This window comes from Pongo abelii, chromosome 6 (assembly GCF_028885655.2).
Source record: "Pongo abelii isolate AG06213 chromosome 6, NHGRI_mPonAbe1-v2.0_pri, whole genome shotgun sequence".
In the NCBI taxonomy this organism is placed as follows: domain Eukaryota; kingdom Metazoa; phylum Chordata; class Mammalia; order Primates; family Hominidae; genus Pongo; species Pongo abelii.
The window spans coordinates 7,993,891-8,014,123 of record NC_071991.2 but is presented as its reverse complement, the minus strand read 5'-3'; the positions used below and the strand labels follow the sequence as shown (position 1 = coordinate 8,014,123).

Below are 20,233 nucleotides of genomic sequence, written 5' to 3'. Positions count from 1 at the left end.
GCCCAGCTAATTTTTGTATTTTTAATAGAGACGGAGTTTCACCGTGTTGGCCAGGATGGTCTCGAACTCCTTACCTCATGATCCTCCCACCTCAGCCTCCCAAAAGTGCTGGGATGACAGGCGTGAGCCACCACACCCAGCCTGGAATTCCTTTTTATCTGGCCGCTGAGCTGTAGGATGGTCCGCTGGCACATTTTGCTGTTGGTCGGCATTGTTTGATGGTGGTGGTAATGGTGGTTCTAGATGATTCTATGTGTTTCTCCCATTTCTTAGGTGTCAGACCCTAGGAAACCCATTTGGTTCCTGCAGATAAGTTGGCAGAGAGAGGCCCTTGTTCACCTTTATCAGATGTCACCCGTAGGAAGGTGGCAGAGAGCTGGCGCACTGCCACTCACTACAGAGATATGATTGCAAACCCGGGGGCCTGATTGCTGCCCTTGGCGGTGAGGCTCCTCTATCCTGGAGCATCCTGCCCGTCACGTGACTGTGCTTGGTTTCAGGGGCTGGTGTATTCCCAGGAGAGGCAGGGCTGAGCACTCTTCCTGCTGCGAGTTCCCCTGGCGTTAGTATTTTCCAAAACATTATAAGAACTAACATGAGAAAAAAGAAATAGCCTTTATCTCTCGTGCCTGACAGATAATCAGATTACTCTGGGGATTCGATAAAAATAAATCATTTTTTATTCCTAGAGTTAGCTACTGTGATGACTGAAGTAATCATTTATGAGACAATTTCAAAATTTAAATCAGATACATAGAACTTGGCTTAGGGAAAAAGTACATATAGAAAGGGCCATGCGGGGCCATGTACAGTGGCTCACACCTGTCATCCCAGCACTTTGGGAGGCCGAGGTGGGCGTATCACTTGAGGTCAGGAGTTCGAGACCAACCTGGGCAACATGGTGAAAAACCCTCCCCACAAAATGTCCCAAAAAAATAGCTGAGCGTGGTGGTGCACGCCTGTAGTCCCAGCTACTTGGGAGGCTGAGGTGGAAGGATAACTTAAACCCAGGAGGTGGAGGCTGCAGTGAGCCAAGGTCACGCCACTGCACTCCAGCCTGCGTGACAGAGCCAGACCCTGTCTCAAAAAACAAAAGACAAAACAGACTAATGTGAATTTGGAGAGAATTTGCATTTGTCTGATTAATTATGTTGTAAAAGCTGTTTGCTCTCAGCTGTGTCCCCCTGGAAGCCACTGTGGGGACCCTGTCGTGCTCCTGATGTGTCTCAGGGATGATGCTTAGAGACCCTGAGGACAGTGTATTTCTGTGTTTCCCTGTCCTGTTTCACTTTTCCTAATACTTTACAAAACTGCAATGGGCCGGGTGTGGCGGCTCACACCTGTAATCCCAGAACTTTGAGAGGCCAAGGCAGTTGATCACCTGAGGTTAGGAGTTCAAGACCAGCCTGGCCAACACGGTGAAACCCTGTCTCTACTAAAAATGCAAAAAATTAGCCGGGCATGATGGTGCATACCTGTAATCCAGCTACTTGGGAGGCTGAGGCAGGAGAATAGTTTGAACCCGGGAGGGCGGAGGTTGCAGCGAGCCGAGATCGTGCCTTTGCACTCCAGCCTGGGCGACAGAGCAAAAACTCCGTTTCAAAACAAAAAAATACGCAATGGCTTCCCGCTAACATATCTGGTTTTGTTCCCAGGACATGTCCTCATAGAGATTTCAAGTACCCACAAGAAACTCAACGAGAGTCTTGATGAAAATGTACGTGATCTGTGTTTCTATTTACAAAATACACTCGTTTCAGGTTTTAGAACTTATTTTGCTTAAAGTTTCAAATCTGGTATGAATTTATTTCCTTTTGTTAACAGTTTAAAAAATTCCACAAAGAGATTATCCATGAGCTGGAGAAGAAGATAGAACTTGACGTGAAATATATGAACGTAAGTGCATGGTTTTCCTCCAGCCCTAGCCTTGGGCTGCCTGACCTCCCAGCCTGGGGAGAACTTGTTCCCGCTGTTGACTCATCAGCAGCAGACAGGAGTGAAGCTCCGTGTTGATGATGCCCAGATGCATGAAACCGACAAGCTCCCTTTGGGCTGCGTGGGCCGGTTTTCCCTAACACTTGGGATCTTATTAGAAAGCATAGGGGCCAGGTGCGGTGGCTCATGCCTGTAATCCCAGCACTTTGGGAGGCCGAGGCAGGTGGATCACTTGAGGTCAGTAGTTCAAGACCAGCCTGGCCAACATAGTGAAACCCCGTCTCTACTCAAAATACAAAAAAAAATTAGCCGAGCATGGTGGCGCGTGCCTGTCATCCCAGCTACTCGGGAGGATGAGGCAGGAGAATGGCTTGAATCCGGGAGGCGGAGGTTGCAGTGAGCCAAGATCGCACCACTGCACTCCAGCCTGGGCGACAGAGCAAGACTCCATCCCCCACCCCCAAAAAAAGCATAGGAAAAAGTATTGCAGGAAATCACACTGCTTCCAGAAAGCGTTGTCTTCACAGAACACATTCACGCTGTAGGACATTTGTGCTTGTGTCGCTGCAGCTGATGCAGACATAACACTTCCTAAGCCAGCAGCACTTCAGGCTGTGGGTGGTGTGTGGGAGAGCGCTGTCCCGGGGCTCCCGGTGTGCCCTGGCCCATCTGCAGAGACCGCTCCTGCATGGCGCCCCTTCTCTGTGCGCTATTGTCCATTCCAGCAGGTTTCTCCAGGTCCCCTTCAGGGTGGCCCTACAGCCCCGGTATTGAGGGCTCTTGCCATCTTCCCTTGCTGCTATAGAGTACTTAACTTTCTCCTGCCACCCAAAGTCTCCTTTCTGCTCACCCAGACCCCCGTGTGGCAGTGAGTGTGCGAGTTGCCCTGGAATCATCCCTCCCCTGTCGTCCTCGTGAGGACTGCTGCCTGGCTGCACCCTCCCGGCAGGAGGCCACAGGACCCGGACAGCTGCTAAGGTGCATTTCATGCCAAGTGATTTACATACGTTATCTAATTGTCATCCCTTCAGAAACTCCAAAACATAGACACCATTCTTTTTTTTTTTTTTTTTTTTTTTTTTTTTTTGAGATGGCGTCCTGCTCTGTTGCCCAGGCTGGACTGCAGTGGCATGATCTCGGGGCTCACTGCAACCTCCACCTCCTGGGTTCCAGCGATTCTCCTACCTCAGCCTCCCAATTAGCTGGGATTACAGGCACCCACCACTGCACCCGGCTAATTTTTGTATTTTTTAGTAGAGACAGGGTTTCACCATCTTAGCCAGGCTGCTCTCAAACTTCTGACCTCGTGATCCACCTGCCTCCACCTCCTAAAGTGCTGGGATTAGAGGCGTGAGCCACCGTGCCGGCCAGGCACCCTTCTTATCTGCACTTCACAGATTATAGGGAAAACAGGGATTTGAATTCTGACGCCAGTCCCTTTAAGACCCTGTGTTCTCTGGGCGTGGTGGCTCACGCCTGTAATCCCAGCACTTTGGGAGGCCAAGGTGGGTGGATCCGAGGTCAGGAGTTCGAGACCAGCCTGGCTAACATGGTGAAACCTCATCTCTACTAAAAATACAGCCGGGCGTGGTGGTGTGCGTCTGTAATCCCAGCTACTGGAGAGGCTGAGGCACAAGAAGTGCTTGAACCTGGGAGGCGGAGAATGCAGTGGCTTGATCTCGGCTTGCTGCAACCACCTTGGTGGCTGAGTGCTTTGGATGGGACTTTGAGACTTTGGGTGGCAGAAGAAAGTTAACCACCCAGCATCAAAAAGCCTTTGAGGAAAGAAGGAATAAAAAGAAAGAGAAGATGTCCTCAGAGACTTGCCTTCTGGTTGGGGGCTCCTCATTTAAACAGTAACCTTTAGAACAAAGCCAAGACATTAAAGTTGAATGAAGGGGGCCATGTGAACTGAGGGGCGAGGGCTCTAACCAGCATGCAGATGGTGTGAACTGCAGGGTGACGGTTCCAGCCAGTGTAAGGATGGTGTGAAATTAGCGAGGGCCCCGGCCAGTGTGATGATGATGTGAACTGCGGGGTGAGGGTCCCAGCCGGCATGCAGATGGTGTAAATTGCAGAGTGAGGGTCCCAGCCATCGTTCAGATGGTGTGAACTGCGGGGTGACAGTCCTAGCCAGTGTAAGGATGGTGTGAAATGGGTGAGGGCCCTGGGCAGTGTGAGGATGATGTGAACTGCGGGGTGAGGGTCCCAGCCGGCATGCAGATGGTGTAAATTGCAGAGTGAGGGTCCCAGCCATCGTTCAGATGGTGTGAACTGCGGGGTGACAGTCCTAGCCAGTGTAAGGATGGTGTGAAATGGGTGAGGGCCCTGGGCAGTGTGAGGATGATGTGAACTGCGGGGTGAGGGTCCCAGCCATCATGCAGATGGTGTGAACTGCGGGGTGAGGGTCCCAGCCATCGTGCAGATGGTGTGAACTGTGGGGTGAGGGTCCCAGCCATCGTGCAGATGGTGTGAACTGTGGGGTGATGGTCCCAGCCATCGTGCAGATGGTGTGAACTGTGGGGTGATGGTCCCAGCCATCGTGCAGATGGTGTGAACTGTGGGGTGAGGGTCCCAGCCATCGTGCAGATGGTGTGAACTGTGGGGTGAGGGTCCCAGCCATCGTGCAGATGGTGTGAACTGTGGGGTGATGGTCCCAGCCATCGTGCAGATGGTGTGAACTGCGGGGTGACAGTTCCAGCCAGTGTAAGGATGGTGTGAAATTAGCGAGGGCCCCGGCCAGTGTGAGGATGGTGTGAACTGCGGGGTGAGGGTCCCCAGCCAACATGGAGATGGTGTGAACTGTGGGGTGATGGTCCCAGCCAGTGTAAGGATGGTGTGAAATGGGTGAGGGCCCTGGAAAGTGTGAGGATGATGCGTACTGTGGGGTGAGGGTCCCAGCCATCGTTCAGATGGTGTGAACTGCGGGGTGACAGTCCTAGCCAGTGTAAGGATGGTGTGAAATGGGTGAGGGCCCTGGGCAGTGTGAGGATGATGTGAACTGCGGGGTGAGGGTCCCAGCCATCATGCAGATGGTGTGAACTGCGGGGTGAGGGTCCCAGCCATCGTGCAGATGGTGTGAACTGTGGGGTGAGGGTCCCAGCCATCGTGCAGATGGTGTGAACTGTGGGGTGATGGTCCCAGCCATCGTGCAGATGGTGTGAACTGTGGGGTGATGGTCCCAGCCATCGTGCAGATGGTGTGAACTGTGGGGTGAGGGTCCCAGCCATCGTGCAGATGGTGTGAACTGTGGGGTGATGGTCCCAGCCATCGTGCAGATGGTGTGAACTGTGGGGTGATGGTCCCAGCCATCGTGCAGATGGTGTGAACTGCGGGGTGACAGTTCCAGCCAGTGTAAGGATGGTGTGAAATTAGCGAGGGCCCCGGCCAGTGTGAGGATGGTGTGAACTGCGGGGTGAGGGTCCCCAGCCAACATGGAGATGGTGTGAACTGTGGGGTGATGGTTCCAGCTAGTGTAAGGATGGTGTGAAATGGGTGAGGGCCCTGGAAAGTGTGAGGATGATGCGTACTGTGGGGTGAGGGTCCCAGCCATTGTGCAGATGGTGTGAACTGCAGGGTGACGGTTCCAGCCAGTGTAAGGATGGTATGAAATGGGTGAGGGCCCTGGGCAGTGTGAGGATGATGTGAACTGTGGGGTGAGGGTCCCAGCCAACATGGAGATGGTGTGAACTGTGGGGTGACGGTCCCAGCCAGTGTAAGGAAGGTGTGAAATGACGAGTGAGGGCCCTGGGCAGTGTGAGGATGATGTGAACTGTGTGGTGAGTTGTCCCAGCCAACATGCAGATGGTGTGAACTGAGGGGTGAGGGCCCTGGTCAGCATGAGGATGGTGTGAAGTGTGGGCATGGGGACCCCAGCCAGCAGGAGGATGGTGTGAACTGGTGTGGGTGTGGGGGCCCCAGCCAGTGTGAGGATGGCATGAAGTGAGGGTGTCAGGGCCCCGTTGAGCCACATACAGTGGAAGTGTGAGCAAAAGCAACTGTGTGACAATTTGTATGGTTACACAATAAAATAAGCACAGCCATTTAACTTACAGGCAACTCTTAAAAGATACCAAACAGAACACAAGAATAAATTAGAGTCTTTGGAGAAATCCCAAGCTGAGTTGAAGAAGATCAGAAGGAAAAGCCAAGGAAGCCGAAACGCACTCAAATATGAACACAAAGAAATTGAGGTGAGCTTTTCAGCAATATCTTGTTTTCTTTTGTTGTTGACAATTTGTACAGTTTAAGAGGGGGTTGGCCAGGTGCGGTGGCTCATGCCTGTAATCCCAGCACTTTGGGAGGTCGAGGCAGTAGGATCATATGAGGTCAGGAGTTTGAGACCAGCCTGGCCAATGTGGTGAAACCTCGCCTCTACAAAAATTAGCTGGGGTGATGGTAGTAGGTACCTGTAGCCCGAGCTACTCAGGAGGCTGAGGCAGGAGAATTGCTTGAACTTGGGAGGCAGAGATTGCAGTGAGCCGAGATTATGCCACTGCACTCCAGCCTGGGTAACAGAGCGAGACTCCATCTCAAAAAAAAAAAAAAAGAAAAGTTTTGAAGTTGATCTCATGGAAGTGGGGAGTAGAATGATGGTTACCTGTCATTCTCTAGATAGCTGAGGATGGTCAGTGTGTCAACTAGGGGGTGGATGAAGGAGAGGTTGGTTAATGGGTCCAAACATACAGTTGGATAAAAAAGTTCTAGTGTCCAATAGCAGAGTAGGGTGACTATAGTTAACAGCAATGCATTATTTTAAAATAGTTAGAAGAGAGGTCTTGGAATGTTCCCAACACACAGAAATAATAAGAACTTGAGGTGATGGGCACCCAAGGACCCTGCTTTGATCATTATCATATATGCCCTATAAATATATAATCTATGAGTTTTTAAAAATAAGCATTTTGACTGAGAGCTGAAGGCTGTAGAGTTTTCCTGAGTTAAGTATAATTAATCAGTGACCTCCTGCCAAAACATGGGCTTTTTATCCTGGCTCTGAAAGAAGAAGGGACTCTCCATGATCAGTGTTACTATTCCCATTGTACAGATGGGGAAAATGAGGCTTAGGTTAAATCATATTTTATTAGTCCGTTTTCATGCTGCTGATAAACACATACCCCAAGACTGGGCAATTTACAAAAGAAAGAGGTTTATTGGACTCACAGTTGCACATGTCCGGGGAGGCCTCACAATCATGGCGGAAGGGAAGCAGGAGCAAGTCACATGTTACATGGATGGCAGCAAGCAAAGAGAGAGCTTGTGCAGGGAAACTCCCCCTTATGAAGCCATCAGATCTTGTGAGACTTATTCACTATCACAAGAATAGCATGGGAAAGACCTGCCCCCATGATTCAATTACCTCCCACCAGCTCCCTCCCGAAACACATAGGAATTGTGGGAGCTACAATTCAAGATGAGATTTGGGTGGGGGGACAGCCAAAGCATATTGTTGGCATTTGGAACTGGGTTTGAACCCAGAACTTTCTGGTTCCAGAGCCCATGGTGCTTTCCAGTAGGACACGATCATATCTCTGGAGTACAAAGTAATATTTGTGCAAATTGCCCTGTGGGAATGTCAAGCCCTTGGGCAACTTCTCTCTGGACACGAGTCAGGGACCTCAAGGAGAACGATAGTATCTACTTAGGTCAGGTTACAGCATTCTTTCCTCTCGTGTATTTACTGTATTATTCAAATAAAGCAGGCGTAAAGATGGCAGAAGATAAACGTCAGACTGCATGCTATCTGATGCTCATGTCATCCTTATGTAATTATTATTATTATTTTTTTTTAGTACGTGGAGACCGTTACTTCTCGTCAGAGTGAAATCCAGAAATTCATTGCAGATGGTTGCAAAGAGGCTCTGCTTGAAGAAAAGAGGCGCTTCTGCTTTCTGGTTGATAAGCACTGTGGCTTTGCAAACCACATACATTATTATCACTTACAGGTGGGTGTGGTGGCAAATTGCCTTGAGTGTATTAATAACTTTATTTCATATTTAAATGCCCCAGAAGGCTGGGCCATGGCCCACGCCTGTAATCCCAGCACTTTGGGAGGCTGAGGTGGGCCTGGGCAATATGGCAAAACTCTGTGTCTATAAAAAATAAAAAAAAAAAACTAGCCAGTCATGGTAGCATGTGCCTGTAGTCCCAGCTACTCAGGAGGCTGAGGTGGGAGGATCCCTTCAGCCTGGGAAGTTGAGGCCGCAGTGAGCTATGATTGTGCCACTGCACTCCAACCTGAGCAACAGAGCGGGACCCTGTCTCAATCAGTCCATACATACAGAGATACACATACATGCATGCCACTCACCTTCCACACATGCCCAGTATAAAGCAGTGGGCCATTTTGCCAATGAAAAGATCCCAGAGAAACTGTTTTTGGCTAACTTGAACATACAAACTTATAGAAATACAGCTGAAATGGTCAAATGTCCGTGTATAATGTTTAATTAATTAATAATACATCCATATTTAAAGTCCTTCATAAAATAATGCTTCATCATTGAAAAATAGCACGTGTTTGCTCTTCTCACCTGCGAGTCAGCTTTCCCCAGGCCCTTTCTGATGTGTCCTCAGCATCAGTGTCTTCACCATGGCTGCTGGTGAGTCCCAGCAGGCCCAGGTCTACCACCGCACCTGGGCGATTTGAGATGCTCCCTTCATGGGTCCGTGTCCAGGGGTCACGGGCAGCTCTGCCCCAGCCCATGGGCCCCCATTCACGCACATCAGGACAGCTGGGCTCAGTGATGCGTTCATTCCTCTTGGTGGTATTGGTTCCTGGTTTATTCAACTGAATGACCTCATCACCTTCCTTCCAACATACACAGCTGTGAGGTTCGAACCCCCAGGAATCATTATGCAACACATGTCACATTTCCTTTCCTTTGTTTTAAATTATGAACTCTGTTGGGCCTTTGTAAACATCCAAAACTAGCACTGGTTGAGGTCAGAAATTCATTGTTTTTCATAGTAAAGTTAGAGAGTGTTCCAATATAGGAGAAGCTTTGCAAAAGCTTGAATATAAGTCAGCTTTGTCTTTGTTTTAAAGGAAAAATACTTTGGCCTTGTATGTATGCAAATGTTGTATTTTCTGTAAACTTTTTACAACTTTAAGGAATATTCAGGACTGGGCATGGTGGCTCACGCCTGTAATCCCAGCACTTTGGGAGACCAAAGTGGGTGAATCACTTGAGGTCAGGACTTTGAGACCAGCCTGGCCAACATGGTGAAACCCTGTCTCTACTAAAAATACAAAAATTAATCACATGTGGTGGGCACCAGTAATCCCAGCTACTCAGGAGGCTGAAGCAGGAGAATTGCTTGAACCCAGGAGGCTGAGGTTGCAGTGAGCCCAGATCACACCACTGCTCTCCAGCCTGGGCAACAGAACAAGACTCTTTCTCAGAAAAAAAAAAAGGAAGAAAAAGGTATATTCAGCTCCCTAAACTAAATAAGATTTAAAATTAGTACAGCAGGCCAGGCACAGTGGCTCATGCCTATAATCCCAACTCTTTGGAAACCAAGGCGGGAGGATCACTTGAGCCCAGGAGTTCCAGACCAGCCTGGGCAACATAGCGAGACCCTGTCTCTAAAAAAAAAAAAAAAAAAAAAAAAAAAACCACAACAGTTTAGTTTTAATTAGCCAGGTGTGGTGGTGTGCACCTGTGGCCCCAGCTACTCAGGAGGCTGAGGTGGAAGGATTGTTTGAGCCCAGGAGTTCGAGGTTGCAGTGAGCCCGGATTGTGCCAGCGCACTCCAGCCTGGGTGACAGAGCCAAAATCCTCTCTCAAAAAAGAAGAAGAAAATGGTTACAGCAAAGGAAATAATTGCTGTATTAGGTGATCACTTTTGTCAACAGCACGTCTGTGCTAGTTTCGGGAATGTAGAGTTCACTTTAGAATCTTCTCTTCCCAGAGTGAGGGCATCCTGTGGCACCGGGGTCGCAGGCTGGAGAGGGCAGAGGTGACCTGGAGGTTCTCTTCCTGCGTGACGTCCCCACCATGTCATGAGGCAGCCTAGCACCTTTTCAGGGAGCTCCAGTTATCAGCAGAGTCTTTCTTAGACTTAACCATCGGTCCCAGTAATGCTTTATAGAGTGACGCAGACCAAATCTGCTCCTTTCTATACTGGAAGTTTCTTCGAGTATCTGAAAACTGGTTTTGTGGCTTCCCTTAATTCAGCTAAAGCGCCCCAGTCCTTTCTGTGGAGTTGGGATGAAGCAGGCCCAAGCAGCTGGTCCACGGTGCTGCAGAGTGTCAGGGTGACAGTTGGGGGTGGGGTGGCATTTGGGGACAGGGGTGGTGTGAAGGGGGGTCTTTGCCCTTCCCCAGGACTGACATCAGCCCCCCACCACTCTTGATAAACTCAGAGGCTGAGTAAAAGCAGTGTGACTGCCATGCACACAGCCGCAGGACAGACTCCTGCCTCCCCTTTTCCAACCAGAGTGCCGTTCAGAAAAGGTGTTCACTGGAAGCGCTTGGGGGGCCTCTGAGAGTCCAGTTGTCAGGAGCAGAGCCAGGCTTGTGGGTGCTGGAGGGGTGCTCTGCCTCCAGGGTTGCAGGTTCTCGCCCCTGCTGGTCAGGTCTGCTCTGCAAAGCCTTGTTTGGCCTGTGGTGGGGGCGTCCCTCAGCACTGCCCACCACTCACCCACAGTGTCTCTTCCCCATAGACAGGCTCTCAGGACAGTGTCTGATTCGCTTCTTTAATGTCTGAATTGGTCAGAGTCAACTCCCGGGCCGGTGGCCTGTGTTGGCGGCACTGCTTTTAGTAGGAGTGGGAGGGAGAAAGTGATGGTTGGCGTTTCTGGGGCCACCTGGAAAACGGGATTCATATAGATTGCTCACTCCCTTTGAGTTTCTGTTCTTGTTCTTAACCATTTACCATCCCCGTATTAGTCCCATGCTCTGTATTCACACTGAGGGAGCAGAAAATTTCCTTTTGAGTCAGAGCCATTGCCCCTCTCAGCCGGTGAGACACAGCTGATCCTCTAGGTGCTTAAAGTGCTCACCGAGTTTAACCCAGAGCCCCCACACTCCTGGTGCTAAGCCAGTAATCTGTTATCAGCGATATGACATGATGTCATTTTTCTCAGCTCTTCAGACAATCATCTTTGTCTTTAGTCGTCTTCTTTTGGCTTTGCAGTCTGCAGAACTACTGAATTCCAAGCTGCCTCGGTGGCAGGAGACCTGTGTTGATGCCATCAAAGTGCCTGAGAAAATCATGAATATGATCGAAGAAATAAAGACCCCAGCCTCTACCCCCGTGTCCGGAACGCCTCAGCCTTCACCCATGATCGAGAGAAGCAATGTGGTAGGAACCAGTTTTCTCTTCCAGATTTCAGTCGTGTGTTTCCTAACTTGATCTGAGCCAAATTTGCTTGTGTTGGTGGGAATCACAGGTCCTCCTTTATTACTTCCAGGACCACCTTTTCGCACCTCTATCCCCTTACCTTTAGGGGCGAAGGTAGCTGGGCACATGTTTGTTTTTTGTTGTTGTTGTTGAGGTGGATCCTTTCTTGCTCTGTCACCCAGGCTGGAGCACAGTGGAGTGATCTCAGCTCACTGCAACCTCCACCTCCCGGGTTCAAGTGATTCTCTTGCCTCAGCCTCCTCAGTAGCTGGGATTACTGGGGCGCACCACCATGCCCGGCTAATTTTTGTATTATTAGTAGAGACAGGGTTTCGCCATGTTGGTCAGGCCGGTCTCAAACTCCTGACCTCGTGATCTATCTGCCTCAGCCTCCCAAAGTGCTGGGTTTATAGGCATGAGCCACCATAAGCTGGGCACATGTTTTATACTATGTTTGGCGCTATTATCTTTGTTTTGGAAATTTTATCCTTACTGTTTTGTTTTTTTGTTTGTTTTGTTTTTAAGATAGAGTCTTGCTCTGTCACCCAGGCTGGAGTGCAGTGGCGCAATCTCGGCTCACTGTAGGCTCCGCCTCCTGGGTTCACGCCATTCTTCTTCCTCAGCCTCCCAAGTAGCTGGGACTACAGGTGCCTGCCACCACGCCTGGCTAATTTTTTTTGTATTTTTAGTGGAAACAGGGTTTCACCATGTTAGCCAGGATGGTCACGATCTCCTGACCTCGTGATCCGCCTGCCTCGGCCTCCCAAAGTGCTGGGGTTACAGGCATGAGCCACCACACCCAGCCATACTTACTGTTTTTATTTGTAATCATTCCAACTAAGTTTACTCCCAAGGAAGGAAGTATAGGTATCTCAGAATAAATTAGACACACTCTGATGGCATTCATCACAACTTAAGGCACTTCAGGAAAAAAAATAGGCATCAAAGTATTCACAGTAATGAATTCACACATTTGTAGTTTGCTGATCTTTGAACCTGGGCTCTATGTGGAGACTGGGATGCAGCAGGTACTTTGAACACATGGATCCACTCTTTCTGCCCATCTCAAACCCCCTGAAATGTGGCCAGGCATGGTGGCTCACACCTGTAATCCCAGCACTTTGGGAGGCCTAGTCGGGCGGATCACTTGAGGTCAGAAGTTTGAGACCAGCCTGGCCAACATGGTGAAACCTCGTCTCGTCTCTACTAAAAATACAAAAAATAGCCGGATATGGTAGTACGTGCCTGTTGTCCAGCTACTCAAGAGGCTGAGGCACGAGAATCACTTGAACCTGGGAGGCAGAGGTTGCAGTGAGCCGAGATTGCGCCACTGTACTCCAGTCTGGGCAACACGGCGAGACTCTGTCTCAAAATAAATAAATAAATAGCCTATTATTTTAAAAAAAAACAGCCTTGGGAATCTGTGTAATTCCAATTCTGCATTATACTAATATTGGACTAATAAAGAATTTTTCACAGGTTAGGAAAGATTACGACACCCTTTCTAAATGCTCACCAAAGATGCCCCCCGCTCCTTCAGGCAGAGCATATACCAGTCCCTTGATCGATATGTTTAATAACCCAGCCACGGCTGCCCCGAATTCACAAAGGGTAAATAATTCAACAGGTAAGAGATTCAGTCTGATTTATTTGAAGATACCTTTTACATTTGTTTTAAGATAAGCTGTGAAATAAATATTTTGGATAAATGTATTTGCAAGGTCTGGAGGTAAACAAGCAGGTATGGTGGATACATTCAGCCCTGGCTTTGCAGAGCGTGAGTTCAGAAGAAATACAGGACTAGACTGTGAGACGCTCTGATAATTGATATATTTCTCTGACATTTACCAGTTCTATGCACTGACTGATGTTTATCCAGAGTAAACATACTGTTGAGAATTACCTATTTACAAATAAATGGAGGCCAGGCGTGGTGGCTCACGCCTGTAATCCCAGCCCTTTGGGAGGCCGAGGCAGGAGGATCACCTGAGGTCAGGAGTTTGAGACCAGCCTGGCCAACATGATGAAACCCCATCGCTACTAAAAATACAAAAAATTAGCCGGGCATGGTGGTGCCTGCCTATAATTCCAGCTACTCGGGAGGCTGAGGCAGGAGAATCGCTTGCACCCAGAAGGCGGAGGTTGCAGTGAGCTGAGATCACACCACTGCATTCTAGCCTGGGTGACAAGTGGGAAACTCTGTCTCAACTAATCCATCAGTCAATCAGTCAATAAATAAGAAACATGCATAGCCTTGCTGTGTGTTCCATATTTGGTGGCAATTGTAATAAAACTTTTTTTGCAATAAAATAGGCTATAAAAGTTCACATTGAAATGGGAAAGGTTCCCTTGTCCCCCTTGCAGGGCCTGCGATGGGGATGTGGCTCGCCTCTTCAGTGCCCCGGTGCTGAAACCTCTAGGGGAGTAGACAGACGGGCAGGCTGTGGGGCTCCCACCTCACAGCAGTGTCTAGGGATGAATGTTTACAGCTGAAGCCCCAGTGGGCGCATGTTACTGTGAGCTCTTTTAGTTTTAGTTTTAGTCTATAGGTGGCTTGTGTTAACCAGCTCAATTACACCCTCTACCTTGTCACAGGGAAAGAGGGTTTTCTGTATCCCAGGTTCTTGCCTTGGTGTACTGGAAGAATCGGATCACACGTGGGCTTGGAGAATGAGTGCAAGGTTTTATTGAGTGGAGGTAGCTCTCAGCAGATGGGGGATGGAGTGGGGAGGTTTTCCCCTGGAGTCGGGCCACTCGGTGACCTTGGCCAACTGTCAGAGCCCAACTCCATGTCGTTCTGCTGTTCAGTGGCCTGCCAGTGTGCTGGAGCCTGTCGGTGCCTCCCTCTTGACACCTAGCCACTGTGTTTGTTCCTCCAGCAACAGGCTCCTTTCAACATTCAGCAGCTTGTGTGTCTGCCTGCTTAGGGTCTTGAGGGTTTTTATAGGCACAGGATGGGACATGGCAGGCCAGGGTGGTCTTGGGAAATGCAACATTTGGGCAGGAAATGCCTGTCCTCACCTAGGTCCGTAGGAGTGGAACCCTAGCCAGAGACCACACCCTCCTCTACCCAGCACTTTCCTTCCCCAGTTCTGTATCATTTAAAGGGACCACGCTCTTCCCTTCCCAGCACTTCATAATTATCAACATGACAAAATTATGATTATTAAGCTTACCAATAAGCTTGGTTTTGAATTTTTTTTTTTTTTTTTTTTTTTTGAGATCAAGTCTCACTCTGTTGCCCAGGCTGGAATGCAGTGGCGCGATCTCAGCTCACCACAACCTCTGCCTCCCAGGTTCAAGCGATTCTCCTGCCTCAGCTTCCCAAGTAGCTGAGACTACAGGCATGCACCACCAAGCTTGGCTAATTTTTGTATTTTTAGTAGAGACGGGGCCTCACCATGTTGGCCAGGCTGGTCTTGAACTCCTGACCTCAGGTGATCCACCCGCCTGGGCCTCCCAAACTGCTGGGATTACAGGTGTGAGCCTCCATGTCCAGCTGGTTTGAATTCTAATCAGTGTTTTTCAGAGCACCGCATGCTCTTTGAAGAACTTCAGTTCCAACTTGGATTTCTTAATTCTGTTGACTATATTTTAACAAGTTGGGGCCGGACACAGTGGCTCACGCCTGTAATCCCAGCACTTTGGGAGGCCGAGGCGGGCGGATCACGAGGTCAGGAGATCGAGACCAGCCTGGCCAACGTGGCAAAACCCCGTCTCTACTAAAAATACAAAAACTAGCTGGGCGTGGTAGCTCACGCCTATAATCCCAGCTACTCAGGAGGCTGAGGCACGAGAATTATTTGAACCCAGGAGGCGGAGGTTGCAATGAGCCGAGGTTGTACCACTGTACTCCAGCCTGGGTGACACAGTGACAAAAACAAAAGTTGGAGCCAGTTACTGTCTGCAGATGTTGCCGGCTTTTTCACTAGTCAGACCCTGTCCTTCTGCACGGTCTTTAGCACCAAGGACTCTCGAGACCTGTGCCGTGGCCCCAACCCATCCACATGGGGTGTCTCACAGGCCCCCATGGTGTGAAGGTTGCAGCAGTCAAGCTGTTTGTGAGAGAGAGCCCCTGGACCAGAGCGTTTGAAGCTATTGGGCAAAAGAACAGAGTTTTCCAGAATGATGACTAGGATGGCCCAGCAGAGGAAGATGATGGTGTGTAGGCATTTGCCTTTGAAGGAAGTCTTGTCAGTTAACTAAAATACACGGTTAAAGTATGTAATACTCTATGCGTCCCAGTGATTCTGATGACTCTGGTTCTTACTGGTAAAAGCAGAATGAAAATTGCTGGTGGAGGGTTGGGCGTGGTGGCTCATGCCTGTAATCCCAGCACTTTGGGAGGCCGAGGCAGGTGAATCTCGAGGTCAGAAGTTCAAGACCAGCCTGGCCAATATGGTGAAACCCTGTCTCTACTAAAAATACAAAAATGAGCCAAGCATGGTAGCACGCACCTGTAATCCCAGCTGCTTAGGAGGCTGAGGCAGGAGAATCACTTGAACCCGGGAGGTGGAGGTTGCAGTGAGCCCAGATCACACCACTGCACTCCAGCCTGGGGGACAGAGCAAGACTCCGTCTCGAAAAAGAAAGAAAATTGCTGGTGGGTTCAACATCAGCTAGGTAGAGAGTGGCAGGTTAAGGGGGCGCAAGGTTTATGTTGTAATCGTGAAAAATCTGCAAGAATAAAGCAGCCAGAGATCTTGCATTGTTTTAAATGAAAGATGCTTGCTGTATTACTAGCCTGGGAAAATTTGAATGGAAAAAAGGCCAGAAACAGTGGCTCACAGTTGTAATCCCAGCACTTTGGGAGGCCAAGGTGGGAGGATCACTTGAGGCCAGGAGGTCAAGACCAGGCTGGGCAACATAGCGAGACACCGTCTCTACAAAAAAATTTAAAAATGAGCCTGGCATGGCGGTGTGTGCCTGTAGTCCCAGCTACTTAGAAGGCTGAGGAGGGAGGATCCTTTAAGCCTGGGAAGTCCAGGCTGCAGTGAGCTGTGATCCTGCCACTGCACTCCAGCCTGGGCAACAGAGTGAGACTCTGTCTCAAATGTATATACATACATATATATATATATTTTTTTTTTTTTTCAATCTTTTTTTCCCTGGAGTGGAAATATCAGCCTGTGTTTGAATGGAGACATGAACAGCACAGCCTCGTGCTCATGGGTAGAGAGTATGGGACGAACCTGCCCTAGCTGGTTGCTGGCCCAGCCACTTGCCAGCTGTGGGGTCTGTCCTGTAGATAATAGCAGCACCTTCCTCCTGGGAGCCTGGCGGGGTGGCAGCTGTGAGACATTGAGATCGGTGACTGGCACCTGGTGAGGACTTTGTAAATGGAACTCATCCTCACCTCGTCCTTCTTAGGCCTGGGGGTGAGAAGCTGAGCGGCCAGCATGGCAAGACCGACTGCATTTCCAGCTTTCTTCTTTTCTTTGTGGACATTGGCAATTGGGTTTGAACTGTGGCCCTAGCCTGCCTTTGCGATTGGAATTGCGAGGGCAGTTTGGCATTGGAGCGGTTTGCCTCTCTAAGAAGAGCCATCCTGGCTAAAGCAGAGTGCAGATCAACCCGGCACACACTGCCTTGTCCTTGGGCCTGGAAAAGAGCCCACAGGGATCCTCTTCTGCATGGTGCATGCCTTCAGGCTGCATGCTGCCTCTGTTTCTCAACAGTCTCTGTCCCTTCTGGGCAATGATCAAAGCGAGGAAATAGGACAGGGTCAGTTTCCGTGGAAGGAGCGTTGTTGGCAAGATGAGAACAGGTGGATTCCTGGGGTTTGCTCATTGGAATGTGCCTCTTGATTCTCATGCTTTGAAAAGCCATTACTGCTACACTCCCTCCAACAGGTACTTCCGAAGATCCCAGTTTACAGCGATCAGTTTCGGTTGCAACGGGACTGAACATGATGAAGAAGCAGAAAGTGAAGACCATCTTCCCGCACACTGCAGGCTCCAACAAGACCTTACTCAGCTTTGCACAGGGAGACGTCATCACGCTGCTCATCCCCGAGGAGAAGGATGGCTGGCTCTATGGAGAACACGACGTGTCCAAGGCGTAAGTCTGGGCGTGATGGTCCCCGCAGGGCTCCAGACGGCCTGTCCCTTCCAGAGCAGCCAAGCTGCAAATTGTCTTTGTGGACATGCTCACGTTTTAGCCAAAGTTAAGTTTATGGTTTAGTTCTAGTTTAGTTAAGTTATTCGATCCCAGGCTGTTTTCTGTATGTCTGTGCATGTAGAGATACATTTGGTGCATGCATACTTATTAGAGCATATGAAGTCACCTGTCTGAAAGTAGTTCAAACATTCTTTTGTTTTTTAAAAAAATTTAGCATTTGGCTGGTGCAGTGGCTCATGCTTGTAATCCCAGCACTTTGGGAGGCCGAGGCGGGCAGATCACCTGAGGTTAGGAGTTCCAGACCAGCCTGGCCAACATGGTGAAACCCCATCTCTACTAAAAATACAAAAATTAGCTGAGCGTGGTGGCAGGCGCCTGTAATCCCAGCTACTCGGGAGGCTGAGGCAGGAAAATCTGGGACTGAACCTGGGAGGCGGAGGTTGCAGTGAGCCGAGATCTCGCCACTGCACTCCAGCCTTGGGTGACAGAGCAAGACTCCGCCTCAAAAAAATAAATAAAATTAGCATTTGATTTATTGAGGATAATCTGCATATCAGATATACTTTGTTAAGGTTTAGCACGTAGGTAGTTTGAATGCAGTCCTCTTAATTTCAGCCATAATTATGTGCACAAGCTTTCCTGTAACTAGCTTGTCAGTTTTCTAGACAGATTGTTCAGATGTATTAAATAAAACCAATATGAAAAAAAGGGGTAATCCAAATCAAATTAATGTTATACATACAACATATATTGCTTTTTAGCTAGGCATGGTGGTGCACACTTCTAGTCACAGCTACTCGGATGCTGAGGCAGGGGGATTGCTTGAGTCCATGAGTTCAAGGCCGCTGTGAGCTATGATCGCACCACTGCACTCCAGCCCGGGCAACAGAGCGAGACCCTGTCTCCATTAAAAAAAACAAAAAAAGAAAAAAGAAAAATTGTTAATAATACACATTGTTCAGTGTATGTGAAAGTCCATATTTACCTCTTAAAAACCTTAATTTCATTTCCTGCACACGTGGGCGTTTCTGGAGGAGTGGACCGGTCTGCCCTGAGCTCTCACCAGGCTGTTCAGGGCAGTTGCCATCCGCTTGTCTACCACTGATAGGGTCTTTTCTCCCTCTTTGCCGGTAGGAGGGGTTGGTTCCCGTCGTCGTACACGAAGTTACTGGAAGAAAATGAGACGGAAGCAGTGACCGTGCCCACACCAAGGTAGCCCTGAACGTGGCTGAGCTCTCCCGGCAGCAGAAACCCCTGCCCTGTCGTTTCCATAACACACCACCATCTAGCTCTGTCGCAGGCCCTGCCCTAAGCCTCAGCTCTCGTGGACTAGTCAGAGATGAGACCATGACTCACAGTGCTGTCTGCCGTGATTTCTGTTGTCCCCGAGCTTTGCTGCCGTGAGGAGACCCAGCCCAGGCCACCTACTCCCCGCAGTCCTGCAGCCCTCTGAAACTCCCTCCCTGTGCCCTGCACCTCCTGGTCGCTAAACCCAAAGCATGTGTTTTCCGTCCTTATCTTATGCTTATCTTACCGTTCTTATCTTACAGCCCTTAACGCTGCTGTATGCTTTTTCTGGAATGTTCTCTGGCCCCAGCTGCTTGACCTGTGCTCTGTTTGTCTTCTGCTTCACCAGCTCTTTGCACCCCTCTTCTGCCCATCAATTAAACATCAGTGTTCTTGGGGGTCACCCTGGGTCTGTCCTTCCTGCCTGTGCTGGGCCATCTCGTCCACTCCCATGGCTTAAAATACACTGATGGGCTTTGCTGAGCACCTCCATGCCGAAAACCCCCAAATCCCTGTTCCAGATCAGATAATAACAGTAGTTACTGCCTAGAGACTGTCCAAAGGACTTTGCATTGATTTGCTCACTTAATTCTCACAGCAGCCCCATGAGGTGGGCCCCTACTTTAAAAAATGAGGAAACTGGCTGGGTACGGTGGCTTGTGCCTGTAATCCCAGCACTTTGGGAGATGGAGGTAGGAGGATTACTTGAGGCCACAAGTTCAAGACCAGCCTGCACAACATAGCAAGACCCCCATCTCTACAAAAAAAAAAAAACAATTAGCCAGGGCAGAGTGGCATATGCCCATTGTCCCATCTACTCTGGAGGCTGAGGCAGGAGGATCGAAGTTCACGGAACCCCCATAACCCATCCAGCTAGCCAGGTAGAAGGCCTCCAGGTCCGACGTTGCATTCCCCAGGGTCTGTTGCTGTCTGCAGTCTTCATCCCTAGCAGAAGAGCTAAAATGCCATTGTGCTGGGGAACAAAAACTGAGTAACACTTTAAGGATGTTAAAATTTCAAGTGTTTACTTTTTTTTTTTTTTTTTTTTAACTCTTAGCTCATTGCTCACTCCAGCTTTTGCTAGTCTCCAATTTCTTTCCTTAGATTAAATCAATCAAGAGCCAGCCCCTAGTTTAAAAGCTTTCCTCTCTTTTGTCATGTCTTTTAAATGATTTTTTGGCCAGGGGCAGGGGCTCATGCCTGTAATCCCAGCAGTTTGGGAGACCGAGGCGGGCCGATCACCTGAGATCAAGAGTTCGAGACCAGCCTGGCCAACATAATGAAACCCTGTCTCTACTAAAAAAAAAAAAAAAAAAATACGAGAAAAATTAGCCGGGCGTGGTGGCAGGCACCTGTAAACCTGGCTACTTGGGAGGCTGAGGCAGGAGAATCACTTGAACCAGGGAGGCGGATGTTGCAGTGAGCCAAGATCACACCACTGCACTCCACCCTGGGCAATAAGAGCGAAACCCCGTCTCAAAAAAAAAAAAAAATTTCTTGTGAGGATATGTTTAGAAACCGCTAAAAGCATTACAGTGTTTTA

General features: G+C 49.2%; 1 protein-coding gene across 1 annotated transcript in view; it reads left to right on the top strand.

Moving 5' to 3' along the window:
* BAIAP2L1 (BAR/IMD domain containing adaptor protein 2 like 1) overlaps nucleotides 1–20,233 on the top strand; it is a 106,145-nt gene that overhangs the window by 74,368 nt on the left and 11,544 nt on the right. Inside the window, exons 4-11 of the mRNA XM_002817703.6 lie at nucleotides 1,656–1,717; nucleotides 1,825–1,896; nucleotides 5,991–6,128; nucleotides 7,728–7,880; nucleotides 11,077–11,244; nucleotides 12,763–12,910; nucleotides 17,136–17,343; nucleotides 18,538–18,615. Of these exons, the coding sequence (XP_002817749.5) occupies nucleotides 1,656–1,717; nucleotides 1,825–1,896; nucleotides 5,991–6,128; nucleotides 7,728–7,880; nucleotides 11,077–11,244; nucleotides 12,763–12,910; nucleotides 17,136–17,343; nucleotides 18,538–18,615 (1,027 nt within the window). The remainder of the gene's footprint in view (nucleotides 1–1,655; nucleotides 1,718–1,824; nucleotides 1,897–5,990; nucleotides 6,129–7,727; nucleotides 7,881–11,076; nucleotides 11,245–12,762; nucleotides 12,911–17,135; nucleotides 17,344–18,537; nucleotides 18,616–20,233) is intronic.